Here is a 21978-nt window from a genome sequence, read left to right as displayed (position 1 = left end):
ACTAGCGTGACTTATGAGTTCAAAAGAATCTCATAACCTTCAATGAGATGATAAGAAAGCTCTCAGGGTCAAAACATTTGTTTGGCAGCTCCTATCAATCTCTTTATATAAACAGCTCAGTCCAAAACCCAAACTGTATGTGTGATGAAGTGTCCATTCACATATTGCTACCAAAGCAGAAATTGTAGATAAAAACTTCTCCAAGCACTACAGGGCTGTATGCTTCACACTGATATCTTCCCCCTATAGGTAATGTACTCACCACATATTAGGTGAAAGACAGCATAATGAATCCTGGATCTCTGCTTGTTTCCTCAAGAACTCTGGATGGATGTCAGCTGTAATGGGATCCCATTACAGCTGACATCCATCCAGAGTTCTTGAGGAAACAAGCAGAGATCCAGGATTCATTATGCTGTCTTTCACCTAATATGTGGTGAGTACATTACCTATAGGGGGAAGATATCAGTGTGAAGCATACAGCCCTGTAGTGCTTGGAGAAGTTTTTATCTACAATTTCTGCTTTGGTAGCAATATGTGAATGGACACTTCATCACACATACAGTTTGGGTTTTGGACTGAGCTGTTTATATAAAGAGATTGATAGGAGCTGCCAAACAAATGTTTTGACCCTGAGAGCTTTCTTATCATCTCATTGAAGGTTATGAGATTCTTTTGAACTCATAAGTCACGCTAGTGACTTGAAAGCGCTGTTAATGTTTTATTAAGTTTTTACCTCTGATAACACATATTTTTTTAGTAATTGTTGATTTTATAATAGCCGCTATATACCTTGTAAATATTGTGAAATTTTTTGATTATACCATTGAGCGCTGGGATTAGAGTAATTTTAGGATTATATCTGATATTTTTATATGGTCATTAAACCAGCTGGAGTTGTTTTTCCGGATGCAAGTTTTGCGTTTTGGTGCTACTAAGTCAGCTGACTGTAGTAGCGCCTTGTTGATGGCGTCAAGTGTTTCTGTGGCTGTTTGTTTTTGTCGGGTTGTTTTTATTTTGTTCCCTAGTGTTGTTTTGAAGAGTTCTGAGTGGAGCTTCTTCTGAGATCTAGTCCAGTGAGTTGTCACCGGTTTTGTCGTTTTTTTTGGGCTGGCATTTTTGGTGATTGTGAATTTGATGGCATTGTGATCGGTCCATGGTTGCGGCTCATTTCCCAGGACGTCAATTTCCAAATCTTGTTTGAAAATGAGATCGAGCGTATGGCCTGAGGCATGAGTGGGGCCTTGTATTAGTTGCTGCAGACCTAATCCTTCCAGATGGTCGATGCAGGCGTCGGCTACGGGGTCCAGCGAGGAGTTGGCCCAGAGGTTGAAATCCCCAACCACTAAAAGGTGTTTGATGTTTAGGGTATATGTGGAGATGAATTCAGTCAATGAAGTGAGAAGGTGCGTTTTTGGGCCTGGTGGTCTATAGCAAAGTAGCATATGGACCGTATCTTGGGGATTTGTTTGCAGCTGCAGAGTGAGGGTTTCCATGAATGGAAGCGAGTTTTGAAGGACTGGTTTGGTGATCGAGAAGTGAGTCTTGTGGATCACCGCCAGGCCCCCCCCTCTTTGCCCCACTCGGTTTTGCATTTGAATGCGATAATTTGCTGGCACTAATTCTGCTAGAATGGTGTTGCAGTCGGCTGTCAGCCAGCTTTCTGTGATGAAGAGGCAGTCTAGATCGTGTTGAAGGATGAAATCATAGATTTCTTGTCGGTGTTTTACTGCTGATCTTGTGTTGACCAAAGTGCATATTATGCGCTTGGGCTGGGGTACCTGCGCGTAGTTTTTGACGGTTGATCGTCGATTGATTCTCAACAGTCGCTCATTCCTTAGAGCTTTTTTGGTGACAACTGGGAGTATAGAGGCAAATGGTTTTAGTTCCCGGATAGTTTCTGCAGAGTATTTTAGGTAACCCATGGTCGCAGAAAAAAACGCAGGGAAGTAATGTTGATTGGGGGGGTCTTATATGGTGATGGGTGGAAGACTGTCCAAGTGAGCCGTCACTCGTTGAGTCTTCTCTCCCCGATTGGTCCAGAGGAAGGCGAAAAACCCCAGGCGTGCTGTGCCAATCTGCAGCGATCGGGGGAAAAAATCCTTCCTGACCCCTTAACGGCGATCGGTGCAACCCTGGATCAATTGCCTAGGGGGGTGTGGGGGGGGGGGGGGGGAGTCCTGTTTTTTTTGTGCTGTGTCTGCAGCAGCCGAGAGCTGGGAGGACCCTGCCTGGCTGCACTATCCCTGGGGAGAGCCGACTCGTTTGAGAGCGTCCTGCTCTCACTATCCCTGGGGTGAGCAGACTAAGATGAGAGCGTCTGCTGCACCGCTGAATCTATATATCAAGAGTTCCAACTTTATTAGCTGCAAGCTTGTTCTGGATCAGTGATTGAAAAAAAATAATGAAGACTCCTGTCTTACCTCCTGTTTCAAACTCCTGTTTTTTAACTCAGGCACTTTTGATCAAAGAATGCACTTCTGGTCAGAGAGTCCACATGTGAAGCCACCATCAACTGGGAGCCAGCTCCTCTAGGAGCTTGTACAGCCACTTTATACTCACCTGTGAAGACCTGTGAACAAACACACACCTGTGAACAATTAAACCCTCCCCTTAATTAGCAGAAAGGAAAAAGAAAAAAAGCTGTTTAAAAAGTGTCAGAGAAAAAGAGGGGGAAAAAATCTGCAAGCAGATGATAGCAAACTCCTGTTTTTTAACTCAGGCACTTTTGATCAAAGAATGCACTTCTGGTCAGAGAGTCCACATGTGAAGCCACCATCAACTGGGAGCCAGCTCCTCTAGGAGCTTGTACAGCCACTTTATACTCACCTGTGAAGACCTGTGAACAAACACACACCTGTGAACAATTAAACCCTCCCCTTAATTAGCAGAAAGGAAAAAGAAAAAAAGCTGTTTAAAAAGTGTCAGAGAAAAAGAGGGGGAAAAAATCTGCAAGCAGATGATAGCAAACTCCTGTTTTTTAACTCAGGCACTTTTGATCAAAGAATGCACTTCTGGTCAGAGAGTCCACATGTGAAGCCACCATCAAAACCGGATCACCCCCTTGTGTCAGTATTTTGTTGAACCACCTTTTTGTTTTAATTACAGCTTTTAGTCTGTTGGGATATGTCTCTACTAACTTTTCTAGACTTGGAAAATGTGTCCACTCTTCTTTGCAGAACTGCTCAAGTTCAGATGAATTTGATGGTGACTGTTTGTGGACTGCAGTCTTAAAGTCATTCCACAGATTTTCATTGGGGTTTAAGTCTAGGCTCTGACTAAGCCATGCAAGAACATTCACCTTTTCCTCCATCAACCACTGTGTGGTCATTTTTGCTGCAAGCTTTGGGTCATTGTCATGTTGGAAGGTAAACCTTCCCATTGACAACTTTTTGGCAGAGGGTAGCAGATTTTTCTCAAGAATTTGATGGTATTTTACTCTATCCATTTTTCTTCTATCCTGACAAGTGCTCCAGTTCCTCCTACAGAGAATTGCCAAAATAACAATGTCACAATTTTCAGATATTTGTTTGTAAAAAAAAAAAATCTGAAAATGTATTTATACTTTTCTTTCCACTTCACAATTATTTTCCACTTTGTGTTGGTCTATCACATAAAATCCCAATAAAACACATTTACGTTTGTGGTTGTAACATAACAAAATGTGGAAAATTTCAATTTTCAGTTGTTTCACACTTTTTTGTTATGTATAATTCCACATGTGTTAATTCATAGTTGTGATGCCTTCAGTGTGAATCTACAATTTGCATAGTCATGAAAATAAAGAAAACTCTTTGAATGAGAAGGTGTGTCCAAACTTTTGGTCTGTACTGTGTATATATATAAAAAAAACATTTTTTAACTATTCACAATATGCAATATACTAGGATTGAGAATAACGCAGGATCCACAAAATATTTATATTTCCAGGGTATTAAAAGAATACGTGAGCCCAATTACCTTTTGGACAGAAGGTGCCTAAACCTGTGCTAAAAACAACTTTTAAAAAGTAGAGGCTGTCAGAAAGATCACTGTCACAAGGATAGGCACTGCCTAACCAGCTATTATCTTGGCTTAGTACATAATGAATATGTGAACTCACGAACTTTGTTAAATTATTTAAGTACCAGGGATAGACGGTATATAATCGGTTGTGTTAGTCAAAGGAGTTAACAGTAGTGTTTTTGTTTTAAATGTAACCAGTAAACCTCTGTTCTTAAACTGAATGTTATTTGGGGGGGCTGGAAAGCCATCAATCGCCTCTGTAATGTTTCAAATAAATGCCCCTCACATTTAAATATTCATACACCCCCTATATTGCACAAACCGATTATACAAAACATGCTGTATAATTGAGATCCATATACATACATTAACACCGGTTAAGCTCCAGATATCAATGATACATACAATAGAGGTATAACATTTTGGTTTATCAATAAATCCATTACATGGTAAACGTTTTTAATAATCTATTTACAGTTTTTTTTCTCTTCAGTTTTTTCTGGAAATGCCATTTAATAACTTGGTATCAATATTTCTGAAACTATTGGGGATTATATTTTGTTTGCTTTTTTAATGTTTTTGCAAGTTAACCTTAAAGCGGAGTTCCACCCTCAAATATGACTTTACATCAGTAGTTCTAAAAAAATGCCAGTATTCCTTTAAGAAAAAAAAAAAAAATTGTACATGCTTTTAAACTCTTGTTGCTAGGCAGATTTGTTAATCTGCCCACTTCCTATTCCGCGGTGCTAAAGCTTGGTGACCTACACCGCACAGACTCCTGGGAGTCACCTCCCCCACCTAGTCTACAGTGTACAGTATACGCAGTAACACCCCCCTAAGACTCAATATTAGTGTGCCTCACTCGCGTCTCCCGTTGTTCACCCCCCCCCCCCTCTCAATATTTCTTTCAGTGTGCCTCACTCCCGCGATTACCCCCCCCCGCGGGAGTGATGCACACTGAAAGATAATCGCGGGGGGGGGGAATCGCGGGAGTGAGGCACACTGAAAGATAATCGCGGGGGGGGGGGAATCGCGGGAGTGAGACACACTGCTCAAAAGAAATTTTGAGAAGGGGGGGGGGGAATCGCGGGACTGAAGCACACTGCTGAAAGGAAATTTTGAGAGCCGGGGGGGGGGGTTGAATCGCGGACTGAAGCACACTGCTGAAAGGAAATTTTGAGAAGCGGGGGGGGGGGGGGAATCGCGGGACTGAAGCACACTGCTGAAAGGAAATTTGGAGAAGCGGGGGGGGGGATCGCGGGACTGAAGCACACTGCTGAAAGGAAATTTTGAGAAGCGGGGGGGAATCACGGGACTGAAGCACACTGCTGAAAGGAAATTTGGAGAAGCGGGGGGGGAATCGCGGGACTGAAGCACACTGCTGAAAGGAAATTTGGAGAAGCGGGGGGAGGGGGGAATCGCGGGACTGAAGCACACTGCTGAAAGGAAATTTTGAGAAGCGGGGGGGGGGGGGGAATCGCGGGACTGAAGCACACTGCTGAAAGGAAATTTTGAGAAGCGGGGGGGGGGGGGGGAATCGCGGGACTGAAGCACATTGCTGAAAGGAAATTTTGAGAAGCTGGGGGGGAATCGCGGGACTGAAGCACACTGCTGAAAGGAAATTTTGAGAAGCGGGGGGGGGGAATCGCGGGACTGAAGCACATTGCTGAAAGGAAATTTTGAGAAGCGGGGGGGGGAATCGCGGGACTGAAGCACACTGCTGAAAGGAAATTTTGAGAAGCGCGGGGGGGGGGGGGGGGGGATCGCGGGACTGAAGCACACTGCTGAAAGGAAATTTTGAGAAGCTGGGGGGGGGGGGAATCGTGGGACTGAAGCACATTGCTGAAAGGAAATTTTGAGAAGCTGGGGGGGAATCGCGGGACTGAAGCACACTGCTGAAAGGAAATTTTGAGAAGAGGGGGGGGGGTCGCGGGACTGAAACACACTGCTGAAAGGAAATTTTTAGAAGCGGGGGGGGGGAATCGCGGGACTGAAGCACACTGCTGAAAGGAAATTTTGAGAAGCGGGGGGGGGGGGGGGAATCGCGGGACTGAAGCACATTACTGAAAGGAAATTTTGAGAAGCTGGGGGGGAATCGCGGGACTGAAGCACACTGCTGAAAGGAAATTTTGAGAAGCGGGGGGGGGGGTCGCGGGACTGAAACACACTGCTGAAAGGAAATTTTGAGAAGCGGGGGGGAGTCGCGGGACTGAAGCACACTGCTGAAAGGAAATTTTGAGAAGCGCGGGGGGGGGGGAATCGCGGGACTGAAGCACACTACTGAAAGGAAATTTTGAGAAGGGGGGGGGGGGAACGCGGGACTGAAGCACACTGCTGAAAGGAAATTTTGAGAAGCGGGGGGGGGGAATCGCGGGACTAAAGCACACTGTAAAGAAAGTTTGAGAAGCAGGGGGGGGGAGGGGGGAATCGCGGGAGTGAGAGGCACACTGAAAGAGGTTTTGAGAAGCGGGGGGGGGGAGAATCGTGTCCAATGGAAAAATTCTTGATTTGTTTTCTAATCTTTGTGCATTTGATATAAATGTTTTCCCTTATTTATTTTTTCTTGTAGATCTCCCCCCCCCCCCCCCCCGCTTCACAATATTTCTTTCAGCGTACCTCACTCCCGCGATCCCCCCCCCACGCTTCTCAATATATCTTTCATTGTGCCTCGCTGCCACGATTCGCCCCCCCCCCCCCAATTAACTTTCAGCGATCAGCAATCCCCCCCCACCCCGTGCCCGCTTATCAACTTTTAGTGGGCGATGTCATTGTTTTTTTATTAACAACTTTTAATGTCATTTACTTTCAGCGATCGGTAATCCCTATCCCCTCCGCATATCAACTTTTAATGGGTTATTTCAGGAGAGGTTTGCATAAGGGGCGGCAACTTCGTCTGACACTGCCGTTGCTGTGGAAACCTGACCTGAAAACTATTACACTGCATGTGCAGCACTGAGCATGTGCAAGGTCTGCAAAGCTGAAATCCAGGAAGTAATACAGTCTGGCTTCATATGCCCACACTTAAGATGGCCCCGGCCTAATGCTAGTTTATAAAGTGTCTAAATGCTGTAACAACCTAACAAAACGGACCTTAGTTTACAGACTAACTTTACTAGAATACATTAAGCTTGTGTATTACAGGGGTATTTATATTTAAAAAGTGAAATTGTGGCCGGAACTCCGCTTTAAATTACCAATAACCAGGAGGTAAATAATATAATATCAAGAATAATATTTAAATCTATAGGACATTTGCTTTCAGTAGAAATATATTTTTTTATGGTTTTTATTACATTTTCCAGCCTATCATGTGCTTTATTCTTTCATACACATTTATGCAAGCTCAAAAGATTGTCCTTGCAGCATGAGTTAAAGGGGTTGTAAAGGTTTGTTTATTTTCTAAATAGGTTCCTTCAAGCTAATGCATTGTTGGTTCACTTACTTTTTCCTTCGATTTCCCTGTTTTCTTTGTCTGAATTTCTTACTTCCTGTTCCTCCTCAGTAAGCTGTTCTGCCTGACTAAACACCGCTTAGATGATGGTGTGAAGTTTACTGAGGAGAAACAGGAAGTGAGAAATTAAAACATTTAGAAGGGAAATCAAAGAAAAAGGTAAGTGAACCAATAATGCACTTGCTTAACGGAACCTATTTAGAAAATAAAAAACTAACCTTTACAACCCCTTAAAGTAATGATGGCTAATAGTGACAGTTAACTGTATTTACACAATTTTAAGAAATACAAATATTGGAGCATGGACCTAGTAATGTCTCATTCTTTACATTTTAGAATGAAAAACGTCAAATTCTTAAGAGATTAAATCAGAACCTTAAAGCTCAGGAAGAAGAGGAATGTGTACACAAGAATGTTGAGGAAAAGACCCAGAAAGTGAATACAGAGGACCCTAACCAGAATGGGGTTCCAGTATCTGCTGACCGGAAGAAATGGCAGCCTGAACCCCCTCCAGTGATTCCCTTTTCACAACTTACTCTTGTTGAGGATACTTTATATGCGGGTCAAAGTAAGCTGCCAGCAGCAAGTCGAAATATTGTAATCCCATCACCTCTGCACTAGTCTTACTTGGGTTTTATGATAAACTGTACAATTAAACTGCCCCTGATCCTTAATAGGAAATACAAGTATATTTAATAAGCTTAACGTAAGGTAAGCAACAGCTGGATTGATAGGTGTTGTGGGTTTCCAGGGGGAAATATCCCTATCAAGCTGCTCAAATATAAGGATGTTTGCAGAGCATTTAACTCTGATGTCCATTCAAAACAAGTGGTTACTTAACAGTGTATTACATTCCAATGAGGATTTGTATTAGATTTTTGCAGGAATCGTGCATCCCCATTGGATTGTATTCCCTAAATAGTTTTCCCTGCTTAATTGATCATGTCGGGATACATATATGGCATATACCATTATTTTTTGGTGCTCAAGATCCAGAGCCATGTTACTTCTTGGTCAATGAATCCAAACCCCCTGAACGCACTTTTTTTGTTTTTTGATTGGTGGCTCTCCAATGCCTAGTACATACGTTCAAAAAAACAGATGCCAAAAATTGCTGATCATCTGATCATTCGTTCATACACAGCTTTCGAGAGCCATTCACAACAGTTCAAAAAAAAAAAGAAAAAAATCTGAATACATTACAACACATTAAAAATAAATAAAAGTCGCGCTAAAAAACTTCTGAAATTGTGAATAATAACAAATACACACATAAACTGAAATAGAATCCCAAAATGTCAGTCCTTTAAGTAATAGTGAAAAAACTTATTGTGATGAAGACATTATTTTCATTAAAAAAAAAAGTCCATAAAATAAGTGAATATGTGAATGCGTATCGCATCACAAAGCCAACAAAAAAAGGGAAAAGAATCTTCCGCCACCCTTGTGAAAAGTTCCTAATAAATAAAATCAAATTGTATCACAGATGAAGGGACAACCAATCCAATGAAATCCTCCACCGATAGAGCACAGAGATCTGCTTACTAGATCCCGGTGGTCCCTTATTATGAGGAACCGCAGGTAGCATGTAGACAAGAAAAACTGCTGGGCTTTGATTGATTCAGGTGGCCTGTTAGTAATCCTCTCCTCATTCCTTAGCGGTGAATGCCAAATTTCATAGAGGTATGGAAAAGACAAAGGATGCCTCGTATAATCACAAGCTTCCCGTCGACAGCTGTGGGTCAATCGGGCAAAGATCGGTCCTCACGGGCACACTCTCCAGACAGAACTGCTGTAGGGGGGATACTGAACACCCGTGTCCACATCAGAGGGTATTAGCCGTGTTGGAGAGGGTCTCAGCGTGATCTACGCCCCAAGCTCCTGGTTGATAGTCGCCTGCGCCGCTTGCATGCACTTCACTATGGAGAAAAAGCAAAGCATGCCTGAAGAAGGATATTGAGAACCTCATCCTGCTGAGACCCTCTCCACACCACGGCTTATACCCTCTGATGTGGACACGGGTGTTCAGTATCCCAGCTACAGGAGTTCTGTCTGGAGAGTGTGCCCGTGAGGACCGACCTTTGCCTGATTGACCCACAGCTGTCTGGAAGGAGCTTGTGATTATACAAGGCATCCTTTGTCTTTTCCATACCTCTATGAAATTTGGCATTCACCGCTCTGGAATGAGGAGAGGATTACTAACAGGCCACCTGAATCAATCAAAGCCCAGCAGTTTTTCTTGTCTACATGCTACCTGCGGTCCCTCATAATAAGGAACCACCGGGATCTGGTAAGCAGATCTGTGTGCTCTATCGGTGGAGGATTTCATTGGATTGGTTGTCCCTTCATCTGTGATACAATTTGATTTTATTTATTAAGGACTTTTCACAAGGGTGGAGGAAGATTCTTTTCCCGTTTTTTGTTGGCTTTGTGATGCGATACGCATTCACATATTCACTTATTTTATGGACTTTTTTTTTTTATATGAAAATAATGTCTTCATTGCAATAAGTTTTTTCACTATTACTTAACCACTTAAGGACCGGACCAATATGCTGCTAAATGACCCAAGGGGTTTTTACAATTCGGCACTGCGTCGCTTTAACAGACAATTGTGCGGTCGTGCGATGTGGCTCCCAAACAAAATTTGCGTCCTTTTCTTCCCACAAATAGAGCTTTCTTTTGGTGGTATTTAACCGCCTCTGCGATTTTTAATTTTTTGCGCTATATACAAAAATAGAGCGACATTTTTGAAAAGAAATCAATATTTTTTACTTTTTGTTATAAGAAAAATCAAACTAAATTTTAGTCAAACATTTAGGCCAAATTTTATTCAGCCACATGTCTTTAGTAAAAAAAAATCGCAATAAAAAAAAAATAGCTACCTAGCGGGAACAGCGACACTAATACAGCGATCAGAAAAATTATCGCTTAGTGACACTGGCAATAGGGAGTGAAAGGGTTAACTAGGGCGGTGATCAAGGGGTTAAAACTTTATTGGGGGGGGGGGTACGGGGGCTACCCTGGACCTAACACTAACTGCCTGTCACACTGACACTAAATGCAGTGATCAGTACATATATGATCACTGCATTCAGTGACACTGTGACAGGGGGGTGGGGGGGGGGGGTTGATCGCAAGGGGTTAATGTGCCTATGTTTAGTGTGTGTCAGTGTAGTGTTGTGCAGACTCACTGTGTGATGTGATCTCTCCTCAGCGGCGGTTGAAAATACCGCCGAGAGGAGAGATCACATCACTTCCCTCTTCCTGTGTTTACACAGGAGGAGGAAGTGACACGCAGGGGGAGCGCGCGGATTGGCTGAGAGCGATCCAGAGGGGGCGGACAAAAACGAACAGCCGCCCCCTCATCCTGGATCGCTCGGACAGCCGCGGGAACCGCCGCATGTATCGGGGGGGCTCCCGATCGGACCCCCAACCCACGTCTAGGCAGGCACGTACAGGTACAAGTTGATGTGCCTGACCATGCCATTCTGCCGACGTAATTGTACATGCGGCGGTCCGGAAGTGGTTAAGGACTGACATTTTGGGATTCTATTTCAGTTTATGTGTGTATTTGTTATTATTTACAATTTCATAAGTTTTTTAGCGCAACTTTTATTTATTTTTATGCTTGATCACTGTTTGATGTTACACAGTAAGTTGCAGCTTTATATTGGTTTATCAGCAATTTTTGTAAATCCACGGTCACACAGGTTGTTTTTGATATATTAGCGCAGTTTATTCCCCCCCCCCCTTTTTTCACATTACAACACATTACATAATTTCTAAAGTTGTATCCTGTCGTTCAAGAATTTTTGGAGCGTTTAATAACCTCTTCATTTTCAATATGAGAATAGCATGCAACAAAAAAAGGACAATCATTCGTCCGATATTCTGTACGAAGCTTAAGCAGTGAAACATGAATAACTGACAGCCATGCAACTTTAGGAATGAATCGGCAACAGCAGCTTCCAAAGCTTTCTCTGCCAGTTTCCCTTTAAAAGAAGGTTTTCAAATTTTTGATCAAAGTGATGGCCTTTTTGAACATTTTTATTATTTTTTTTGCTAGATCTTACAGTTGGTGCTGTAATCAAACTGGATGAAGGAGATCACCAGAGGCGTGAATGGGGGAAGAGTCCAGCAGAATCGGTTGTGAAATTACTTGGTGAAGCACAACTCCAGCTCCAGACCGAAATGCTACAATTAGCTAATGGTAAGAGCAAGAGACTGGCTTAAAGGGGTTGTAAAGGAAATTTTTATTTTTTCCCTAAATAGCTTCCTTTACCTTAGTGCAGTCCTCCTTTAATTACCTCCATCCTTGCATTTTGCTTTTAAATGTCCTTATTTCTTTTGAGAAATCCTCACTTCCTGTTCTTCTGTCTGTAACTCACCACCGTAATGCAAGGCTTTCTCCCTGGTGTGGAGAAAGCCTCTTGAGGGGGGAGGGGGCGAGCAGGCAAGTCAGGACACTCTCTGCTTTGCAGATAGAGAAAGGAGCTGTGTGTTAGTGGGCGTCCTGACACTAGATCAAAGGAATGAACTTCATCTGTAAATAAGGGAATATTAACCACTTAAAGACTAAGGGGCAGATCCACAAAGAAATTACGCTGGTGTATCTTTTGATACGCCGCGTAATTTCAAAGTTCCTGTGTCGTATCTTTGTTTTGTATCCACAAAACAAGATATGACGAAATGAGGGATCGATCCGACAGGCGTACGTCTTAGTACGCCGTCGGATCGTAGGTGTATATTTACGCTGGCCGCTAGGTGGCGTTTCCGTCAAATTCCGCGTCGAGTATGCAAATTAGCTAGATACGGCGATCCACGAACGTACGTCCAGGCGGCGCATTTTTTTACGTCGTTTGCATTCGGCTTTTTCTGGCGTATAGTTAAAGCTGCTATATGGTGGCGTACTCAATGTTAAGTATGGCCGTCGTTCCCGCGTCAAAATTAGAATTTTTTACGTTGTTTGCGAATAGGGATTTGTGTAGAATGACGTCACCGTCGTAAGCATTGGCTTGTTCCAGTTTAATTTCGAGCATGTGCACTGGGATACCCACACGGACGGCGCATCCGCCGTTAAAAAAAAACGTTTACGTCGGGTCACGACGTATTTACATAAAACACGCCCCCATCACATCGATTTGAATTGCGTGCCCTTACGCCGCCAAAGATGCACTACGCTGCCGTAACTTACGGCTCGCATTCTTTGAGGATTCGAAAAAAAAAAGTAAGTTACGGCGGCGTAGTGTATCTTGGATACGCTACGCCCGGCGGAAAAATGCGCCGATGTACGTGGATCTGCCCCAAAACCTTTTTCTGACACTTGTTTCTTACAAAATTAAAATCAGTATTTTTTGCTAGAAAATTTCTTGGAACCCTAAAATGTATATATATATATTTTTTTTTTAGCAGAGACCCTAGATAATAAAATGACAATTGTTGCAATATTTTATGTCACACTGTATTTGCGCAGCCGTGTTTCAAACGCAATTTTTTGGTAAAAAATACACTACAATGAAGAATAAAAAAATAAAAAAAATAATCGGTGAAGTAAGCCCAATTTTTGTATAATATGAAAGATTGTTATGCCATGAGAATCGTGATCTTTATTCTAAGCTAAAAAAAACATGATTCTCATTTGAGCCAGAATCGTGCAGCTCTATCATCTGGTATAAAATTGTGTGACCAGAATTTTTTTTGTGGTGGTCATCGCGATTTTGTATATAGTATAGGGTTTGATGGGTTGCAAGCTACTAATGCTTATAAATAAGGTAGTATTCAAAATGGCCTTTGATCATAAGGTTCAGATGTGGACCACTTCTGTTTGTTAAAATATTGAGTAGACTTTTATTTGTTAAAAAAAAAAAACTGCTGACACTCTAAACACTTTGACTTGTAGATACTTTTCATCCCGAAAAAGTTGAGAATGAAACCCTGTCAAGGGATCAGGAAACATGCAAACCACCTTCTGTGAATGTGGACTCTTTAATCTTGCCTAATGAACAAAGATTACCTGTGGTTGAAAGTCCGACTTCCTTAGACATGGCTTCCGTAGTCACCGCTTCTGTCGAGACTGAGGACCATCTTTGTGGTAAGGGAAAGACTGATGACTTGGGATTATACTAGACTGGTAAAAATAGTACAAAGCTCAATGATTTATTATAAAATATATTTTTAGGCAAAACCATTTTTTTTAAGTTTGGGTAGAAAGTGGGAACACTTGGTTATAGCTGCAAAATAAGAGTTATGGGGAAATTAACTGATGGTGACATCTGTTCCAGGGACAACTTCTTTTTTTATAATTTTTATTGAAAAAGGTATAAAACTGTGACAATAAATAATGTGCTCAACATAGAACAATAAGGTACATTTACAGTGCATTCATATCTTGCATAAGTATAATCATACAGCACTCTTCTTCAAACCAATCCTGATATACATGTTTCTTAACAAAGAGACACAATTGTTTTGATTATCATTACTTCAAGCATTGGTTACAGTAAGATCAGAAGAACACCAAGCATCCCACACATTGTTATATTTAGCTGGGCAACCTCTGTGTTCAAAAATAAGCTTCTCATAAGGCAATACCTGATTTACTAACCAAAGCCATGTACGTATAGATGGAGGAGTAGGCTGAATCCATTTAAGTGCAACAGCTTTATGAGCCATAAATAATGTTTCCATTAACGTGGTCCTTGTATGTCTCGGCCACAATTCTTCGCCTAGGACTCCTAACAAACACACCAATGGGGTACATGCATAAGGGATAGTGGCGCTGTCACTTGGTATGTATGATAACAACAAGTCTATCAATTTAGTCCTTATTAAGTTTTTCATATAAATGGAAAATGACTAAAAGTGGGGGGGGAGGGAAGAAGACCTGTATACAGTTGCAATAGTCCATAAACCATGGCACGCCTTCAGAGGGAAGTTGACAGCAAACTCGAGGATATGCAAAAGGAAGAGAACAGGCGCCTCCAGGTTAGAACTAATAGCATTTAATGGATAACGGGTGCAATTATCCACTTGCACCCAAGTTATGGAAAACCAACACATGTCTTTGTCCAGGGGAAGGTGATCCAGTCCAGCAGGATTTCCGGGAGGCTGGGGAGCTGCGGCCGAGGCTTGGTGGAAGCTGCAGGCCAATGTTGGAATGCAGCGTCGGGTGCGGTGATGTCGCTGGTGGTCGCGACAACGTTTCGGAGCATGCACTCTGACTAACAAGACAGGCACGCTTTTTTTCTCAAGCTATGCATGAGGATAAAAAAACATCTGTTTGCGGCCCCTCTAAAACTTACCTGATCCCCATCTCCACCCAGTGATGTGCACAAGAGCCTCAGCTCTCCCTCCTCATTGGCTTAAACCGCAGCGGTAGCCATTGGTTCCCGCTACGGTCAATCACAGCCAGTGAGAGGAGAGAGCAGGGACAGGGCCAAGCAGCGCTTTGTGTGTGAATGGACACACGGAGCAGTGGCTCGGGAGCGGGCCTTCTCAGGTGCTCCTATAGCAAACTGCTTGCTATGGGGGCAGAAGGGAGGGGCCTGGAGCACCAACAGGGGACCAAGAAGAGGATTGGAGCTGATCTGTGCAAAACCTATTGCACAGAGTAGGCAAGTATAACATGTTTGGTTATTAAAGCCTTGAATTTTAATTTCAAATATCACTTTTTAAAGTAGTTGTATAGTCATTTTTTTTTACTTTTACCTACAGGTAAGCATATAATGAGGCTTACCTGTAGGTAAAAAAAAAATATCTCCTAAACCTGTATGGTTTAGGAGATATTCCCCTCGCAATGAGCCGCTGACTGCGGCACATGCACACAGGGGACTCTCGGCTGAAAGCCCAACAGATGCCAGACTTTGCCGCAAAAAAAAAATCACCTGCTACAGTCTCTATGCGGTGCAAACTAGCTCATTATGCCTTTTGCCTTACAGGGGTAAAAAAAAAAAAAAAATAATAATTCCGAGTGCATACAACCGCTTTAAGGTACAAAAATGTATGACTTTAGAACCACTTTAAAAGACGTATAAAGAAACTAATATATATGTTTGTGTATGTATGTATGTATGTGTATATGTATATATATATATATATATATATATATATGTGTGTGTGTGTGTGTGTGTGTATATATATATATATATATGTATATATGTGTGTGTGTGTGTGTGTATATATATATATATATATATATATATATAATAAAAATAAAATTCTTCAAATGTCCCTGAATAAGAATCATGCCAGAGGGTTTCTATAATCCATTTATTCATCTTCCGTCATCTAGAAGACATGAGTATTACTGAGTACATGGTAATTGTGACAAATTTTCTATAATTTGCAGCAAATGCTTGTGAAGGGATTTAATGGATGCGATGTCTTCTTATCAGTCACAATAAGTGTTGTAAAATCATTTCAGACATAGAAGTCTGGAAAATCATCCTCTCACAACACATTTCATTGCCCATCTCTATGTATTTTTTTAGTTTTATTGCTTCTTTGATTCAAATAAAGGTTACACGAGTGCTCAACCTAAAGCTATTAGTATACCTTTGTCTTGGGGATGATTGGCTAACTATGATGCAAGTATCTGATGCAGAGCTTTATTCCCTGAATCATTTCCTCCTCCTGGCTGTTTACACTGCTATGCCTGCTTTTGTTGAAGGTATATTCCCATGAGAGTCCCTGAAGCCATGATAAAAATGCAGCGCTTTCATGAATGATTTAAAGTGCACATAAAGTCAATTTTCCTTGAGGAAAAAACGCGACTTGATAGGGTGATCAGGAACAGAGATTCTGATAAGAGACCGCCACATCAAACACCAACACACACAGCATCTTACCAAAGGTCGTTGGCCACCCTATTACAGAGGGGTCAAACACACACACACACACACGCGTGTGTGTTCCACAGGTGATTTCAACAAGCAGTCCCCTTCCTCCACCACCACGTCACATACGGTTCCTTCCAGATCCTAGTGGTCGCGCCAGAGATGTCTCCCCAACAAGCAACTAGAGGTCCGCAATGTATGTCTCTGCGTCACTCAGCTTTATCCTTCTATTAGCATACTTGAATGGATTGGCTCCTTGTGCAACCAGCCAGCGACCAACCGAATTGTCTTGTCTAACAATATGCATTAAGAACAGGGGTTTACTCTGCACACATTTGAAAATACATGCGTAAACTACAGGCCCCGTCAAAGCACCCTGTTTTCTGTAGGTTAACATGGCATCTGAAGAAGAGCATGAGCATAATTTATGTCCAAGCAAATGCCAACAAATTAGGACTTAATTCAACTAAGCAGTAATTCTTTTGAATCCTGTACCGTATTTTAAAGGGGTTGTAAAGGTTTGTTTTCTATTATCTAAATTGGTTCCTTTAAGCTAGTGCATTGTTGGTTCACTTACCTTTTTTCCTTCCATTTCCCTTCTAAATGTTTTTTTTCTTTGTTTGAATTTCTCACTTCCTGTTTCTCCTCAGTAAGCTTTCCACCATCATCCGAGCGGTGGAAAGTCATTTAGAACAGCTTACTGAACACCTTACTGAGGAGGAACAGGAAGTGAGAAATTCAGACAAAGAAAAAAAACATTTAGAAGGGAAATGGAAGGAAAAGGTTAGTGAACCAACAATGCACTAGCTTAAAGGAACCTATTTAGAAAATAAAAAACTAACCTTTACAACCCCTTTAATGAGCGCTTCAGTCTTGAGATCGGCATTCCGTAGGCAGGAAAAACATTTGGAGCCGCTCCTGACTTGCATGTTCTATACATGTTCTGTTCAGTCAGTGATGACACAGGGATGTGTCAGTTGGCTGCCCCTCCTTTAAAGGGGTTGTAAAGGTACAATTTTTGTTTTCCTAAATAGCTTCCTTTACCTTAGTGCAGTCCTCCTTCACTTACCTCATCCTTCCATTTTGCTTTTAAATGTCCTTATTTCTTCTGAGAAATCCTCACTTCCTGTTCTTCTGTCTGTAACTCCACACAGTAATGCAAGGCTTTCTCCCTGGTGTGGAGTGTCGTGCTCGCCCCCTCCCGTGGATTACAGGAGAGTCAGGACGCCCACTAACACACAGCTCCTTTCTCTATCTGCAACGTAGAGAGCGTCCTGACTCTCCAGTAGTCCAAGGTAGGGGGCGAGCACGACACTCCAAAATTGTACCTTTACAACCCCTTTAAGGGCTCATGCATACAGGATGTTTTTACAGCTGCTGTTAGGGGAGTCTGACACTTTTCTTAACTGCCTCTAAGAGCCCCTCCATGTTGGCCTATGTGTCCGTGCACACACAAACTGTCAGAGGTGTTTGGAGGCATAAGTGTTTAGGGGCATTAGAAAAAAAACGACAGCTTGTGTGTCCAAAAATACAGAGGGAGGGGAGAGCGTAGCCACCCAGGGATATGAGGGGGTTGATTTGCTAAAACTGGAGAGTGCAAAATCTGGTACAGCTCTGCATAGTAGCCAATCGGCTTCTAATTTCAGCTTTTTCAATTAGGATTCTTTTACACAGGCTTGTCCGCTTGGCGGGCTCAGCTTGCTCAGCGGGGGAATCGATCCGCTGATCCCCACTGAGCAGGCAGATGACAGGTCCGTCTCCGCTCACTGTGCTGCCCGGAGAGCCCCGCTCTCCTCTATGGGGAGATCAGATGAAAACGGACCGCCTGTCTGTGTTTTTTTTTTTTTTTTTTTTTCTTCCATTCCGATCCTCCAGACAGATGGAAAAATAGGGTCTGGATTTCACGGACTAGAGCGGGTGTCAGCGGACATGTCACCGCCTCTCCATAGGAGCGATTGGTTTCTGTGCAAAGCTGCACCAGATTTTACACTCCAATTTTGGCCCTCGTACACACTGAAGGCAAGTTTGTAATCATAGGGAGCTGCGGTGGCTCTGCGCTGATAAGCCATTCACCTCTGCAGCTAGGGGTTCGGATCCCGGTCTCGGCTACATATGAATTGAGTTTGGTGGTCTCAGCCCGGCTCCCGGTGGGTGTTCTATGCGAGGTAAGCCTGCGCTTAGTACGCCCACCCCCCTCCCACAAACAAAAACACCACACTTGCACACGCACTCGAAATTGGGTTAACATGCACGCACTCTGACCACGTGGTCTCTAAAAAGAGAGGCGAAGGACTAACGGGGCTGGTTGAACGGGCTAATCCTCTCACTCCCTTATAGGGAGTCCCTCTGCCCCGTTGGGCTTCAAAGCGGAGCAGGTAGGGCGGGCTGTGTGGGAGGACCCCCTCACACACCCGCCATTGCCACCTGGGGCATGGAGAAAGGTGGCAGATTGCCTCTGGGGGAGGCCTGCCTACTCCCAACTCCTGCAGTCTGGCTCCTCTCTCGAGAACACGCACAAAAAATACACTTAAAAAAAAAAAAAGTTTGTAAACATGCGGGTTTGGCTGAACTTACACGATTTCAAACCCGCATTTCAGTGCGAGGTCGGGGGAGATTTGAAAGACATCTGTGCAGATTTGTGTACAGATGTCTATTGAAATCGCCCCGGAAGTCGCCTAAAGTAGTGCAGGAACTGGGACTGTGCCATTGCCGGCAATAGGCTGCAATTTGGCATGCAATTTGACATGTCAAATCACACTGATGTGAACGGGGGCTGAGGGCCCTTTCCCATTTCTCTGTAGCAATATGCGTTTTTACAATCGATTTTGCTTTTTTCATATGTGTTTCCTGTGCATTTTTGGGTTCCCTGCACCTGTGAAAAATAGACAATGTTTCTCCAAGCAAAGCACAATGGATGGCAAAAATAGCGAAAGTACAACTAATGGAAAATCTTACTATGAGTATGAAAGAGCAGGAGGACAAGCATCGGCAGATATGGGCTCCATATATCGCATATAGGGAGCAGACGGGATGAGGAGAGAGATTGGAGGGAGAGACCAACAGGAAGGAAAGAGCTAAGAGGGGGAAGAGGGGAGGAGACGGAGAGAGAGAGGGGGAGGGGTGGGGGAATTGTTTTTGGCTCTTTTTTTTTTTTTTTTTTTTTATGTTTTCTAATCTAAAGATTAAACCAATACTCTCGGTTTATTTCTTTCTTGGGGGGGGGTAAGTAGTGGAAGGGTTGGAAGGATAGCTAAATCACAAGGATAGAGTTAAAATAATATAAGTTCATATATAAAGTAGAAATAGGAGAAACTAAATATGATTAAGAATAAAATAAGCAGAATATATGCATAAGATGGTTTATTTGTAAAGATGTATGTGTATCTTTGTGAAAAAAAAAAAAACTTTAAAATTAAGAATTGAAAAAAAAAACGGACATGTGACTCAAAATCTCTGTCCGGTTTTACCATGATTTTGTAGCGATTTCCATTCATTTTAAAAACGCATCACACCCACAGCTAAGTGGTGTGAAAAGTCATATAAGATTTAAAGGAAAACCTTGTTCTTGCAGAGTAAAAACGTATCAGTGTAAAAGGGGCCTTAGTAAATCAACCCGAAAGTGTTCTATTTGCATACCAGGTCAAAATAAAAAGAATGGAAACGAATACAGCCTCTTCATATAAGGACTTTAGATACATGTTAAAGTGATCTGTAAAGGTTTGAATATTTAAAAAATAGACGATCCTCGTTTTTTGGTGTCACTTGGCGGCTGTCTCGGCTCTTCCCCGCCTCATAACCGCCTCTGGGAAGCGCTTTCCCAAGGGGGTTACCTTGCGGGCGCGCTCCCAAGTCCTGCATTTGCGTCCATAGATACGAATGTCGGATTCAGCCCCGCCCCGGCGCCCGCGTCATTGGATTTGATTGACAGCAGCGGGAGCCAATGGCTGTGCTGCTATCAATCTATCCAATAAAGAGGGGGGCCGAGATCCAGCGTGTTCTCGATGCGGGACTTTCGAGTACTCAGGTACTCAGTTGTAATTATCGGATGTTTTTTCACTTTAATACATAGGGTAGATTATGAAAAACGCTTTTTTATTTTATTTGCTAGTTATAGGCCTCAGACCGTAGTCATGGCACCATTTTAAACAGAAACATGGGCAAGGAATACAAGCTAAAGGACCTGCTTTCTCAGCAAGTGATTAAAACCACTGCTGAACATTAAAACCTGAGGGTTTGATACAATTTTAATGATCACATTTTCTAAAACTTTAAATAATAAATCACTGCACGTCCTACTTAAATGTAATTGTTTTGAATGATTGATAGGGGGGGTTGAACCTACAGTGAAAATAATATTTTTAGATGTGCCTGATATATTACTACATTGCGTTGTAGATTAATAAGTAGGTGTTTGATAATGTTGCCTTACACAATATCCTCAAGCCTTTCTGGTGCTTTAGCAGGTAATACACATTTCATATGTTATAACTATGCAGGTGAACTTCAAACCAAAAAAGAAGAGCTACCAGGCCAAAATGACTTGCAGGATGATGAAGCAAGCAAAGGCTCTCCTGTAGATGAGGGGTCTTTGGTTTCGCTAACGGACGTGAACTCACCTGTGCCGGAAGAGCATCTTTCTCCAAAGAAGGGACCAGATGACCTGGTTTCTGATCCTACCCAGGCTGTGCATCAACCATGTGGTATGTAACAAATTGTATACATTCTTACTTTGAGAAACAATATGGCAACATCTGCCCCAGCTATCCAATATCAGTAAACATACAAAAGGCTTGCTTGTTGTAGTTGGAATATATGTTGCATTTGATAAGCAAAATAAAGCCAATACAGGCGGTCCCCTAGTAAGTCACCTTTCACACGTGCAGACCGTATGTCCACTTTTTCATCCATCCGTGTGCGGATGAAAAAGGGACATACATTGGTCCCTATGAGATGGCTTGTTCTCTATGTGCCCTGTTCGCACCACAACATTAGTATCATGTGCACATTTTTTTTTTTTCTGCACAGGAATCCGCAACGTGTATGCAGTTTTCTGTGTGGGAAATAGAATGGATGTGATGACACACTTTCAAGTGCAGTCGCTGTAGATCTGAGGGGGACATAGAAGAAAAAGAGAAATGACAGCATTTTTGCTTGTACATGATTGGATGATAAAATCAGCAGAGCTTTGCCTAATTTCAGGGCTTCCCCTCAGAACTACAGCGACTGCGACTTTCGTAAATAACCCCCAATGTGTGATGTCTATCTGTTCAAAAGGGAAAAGTAAACTGATGTCAGTGTGCACGAAATCTGATGAAAATGCATGTCTATGTAAGTGAAATCTGCATGTTTTTTTCCATCAGTTTTTATGCAGGTGTGAATGAGGCCTAAATGTTTTATTAAATGTTTTTTATTAAATGTTTTATTACCATCATCTACCCTGTGACTAGAATTAATGTTGCTTTCAAGGGGAACTTCCCTTTCTCAAACGATTTTACCTATTTTAAATCCTTATGACACTACCATTAGTAAATAGATGGTTACTTCCTTGTTTCTGGTATGATGTCAAACGTCCCAGGAGTCTCCAGGAGAGGCGGAGTGGTTTTCTCAGCTAAGCCCCCCCTCCTGTCTGCATGCCTGAGCTAAGTACAGATGGATTCCAGTCAATGCCACGTGAATCATCTGCCC

At 42.5% G+C, this 21978-nt stretch overlaps 1 protein-coding gene across 8 annotated transcripts in view; it reads left to right on the top strand.

The window, feature by feature from the left end:
• NEK1 (NIMA related kinase 1) overlaps positions 1-21978 on the top strand; it is a 177095-nt gene that overhangs the window by 110916 nt on the left and 44201 nt on the right. For all 8 annotated transcript variants that reach the window (XM_040333138.1, XM_040333114.1, XM_040333146.1 and 5 more), the window contains 4 exons: positions 7793-8024; positions 11526-11669; positions 13359-13550; positions 20790-20993. In XM_040333138.1, coding sequence (XP_040189072.1) covers positions 7793-8024; positions 11526-11669; positions 13359-13550; positions 20790-20993 — 772 coding nt within the window. The remainder of the gene's footprint in view (positions 1-7792; positions 8025-11525; positions 11670-13358; positions 13551-20789; positions 20994-21978) is intronic.

The sequence above is a fragment of the Rana temporaria genome, chromosome 1, assembly GCF_905171775.1.
Source record: "Rana temporaria chromosome 1, aRanTem1.1, whole genome shotgun sequence".
Classification (NCBI taxonomy): domain Eukaryota; kingdom Metazoa; phylum Chordata; class Amphibia; order Anura; family Ranidae; genus Rana; species Rana temporaria.
The sequence above is the reverse complement of the archived record's forward strand: the minus strand, read 5'-3'. Positions and strand labels throughout refer to the sequence as shown.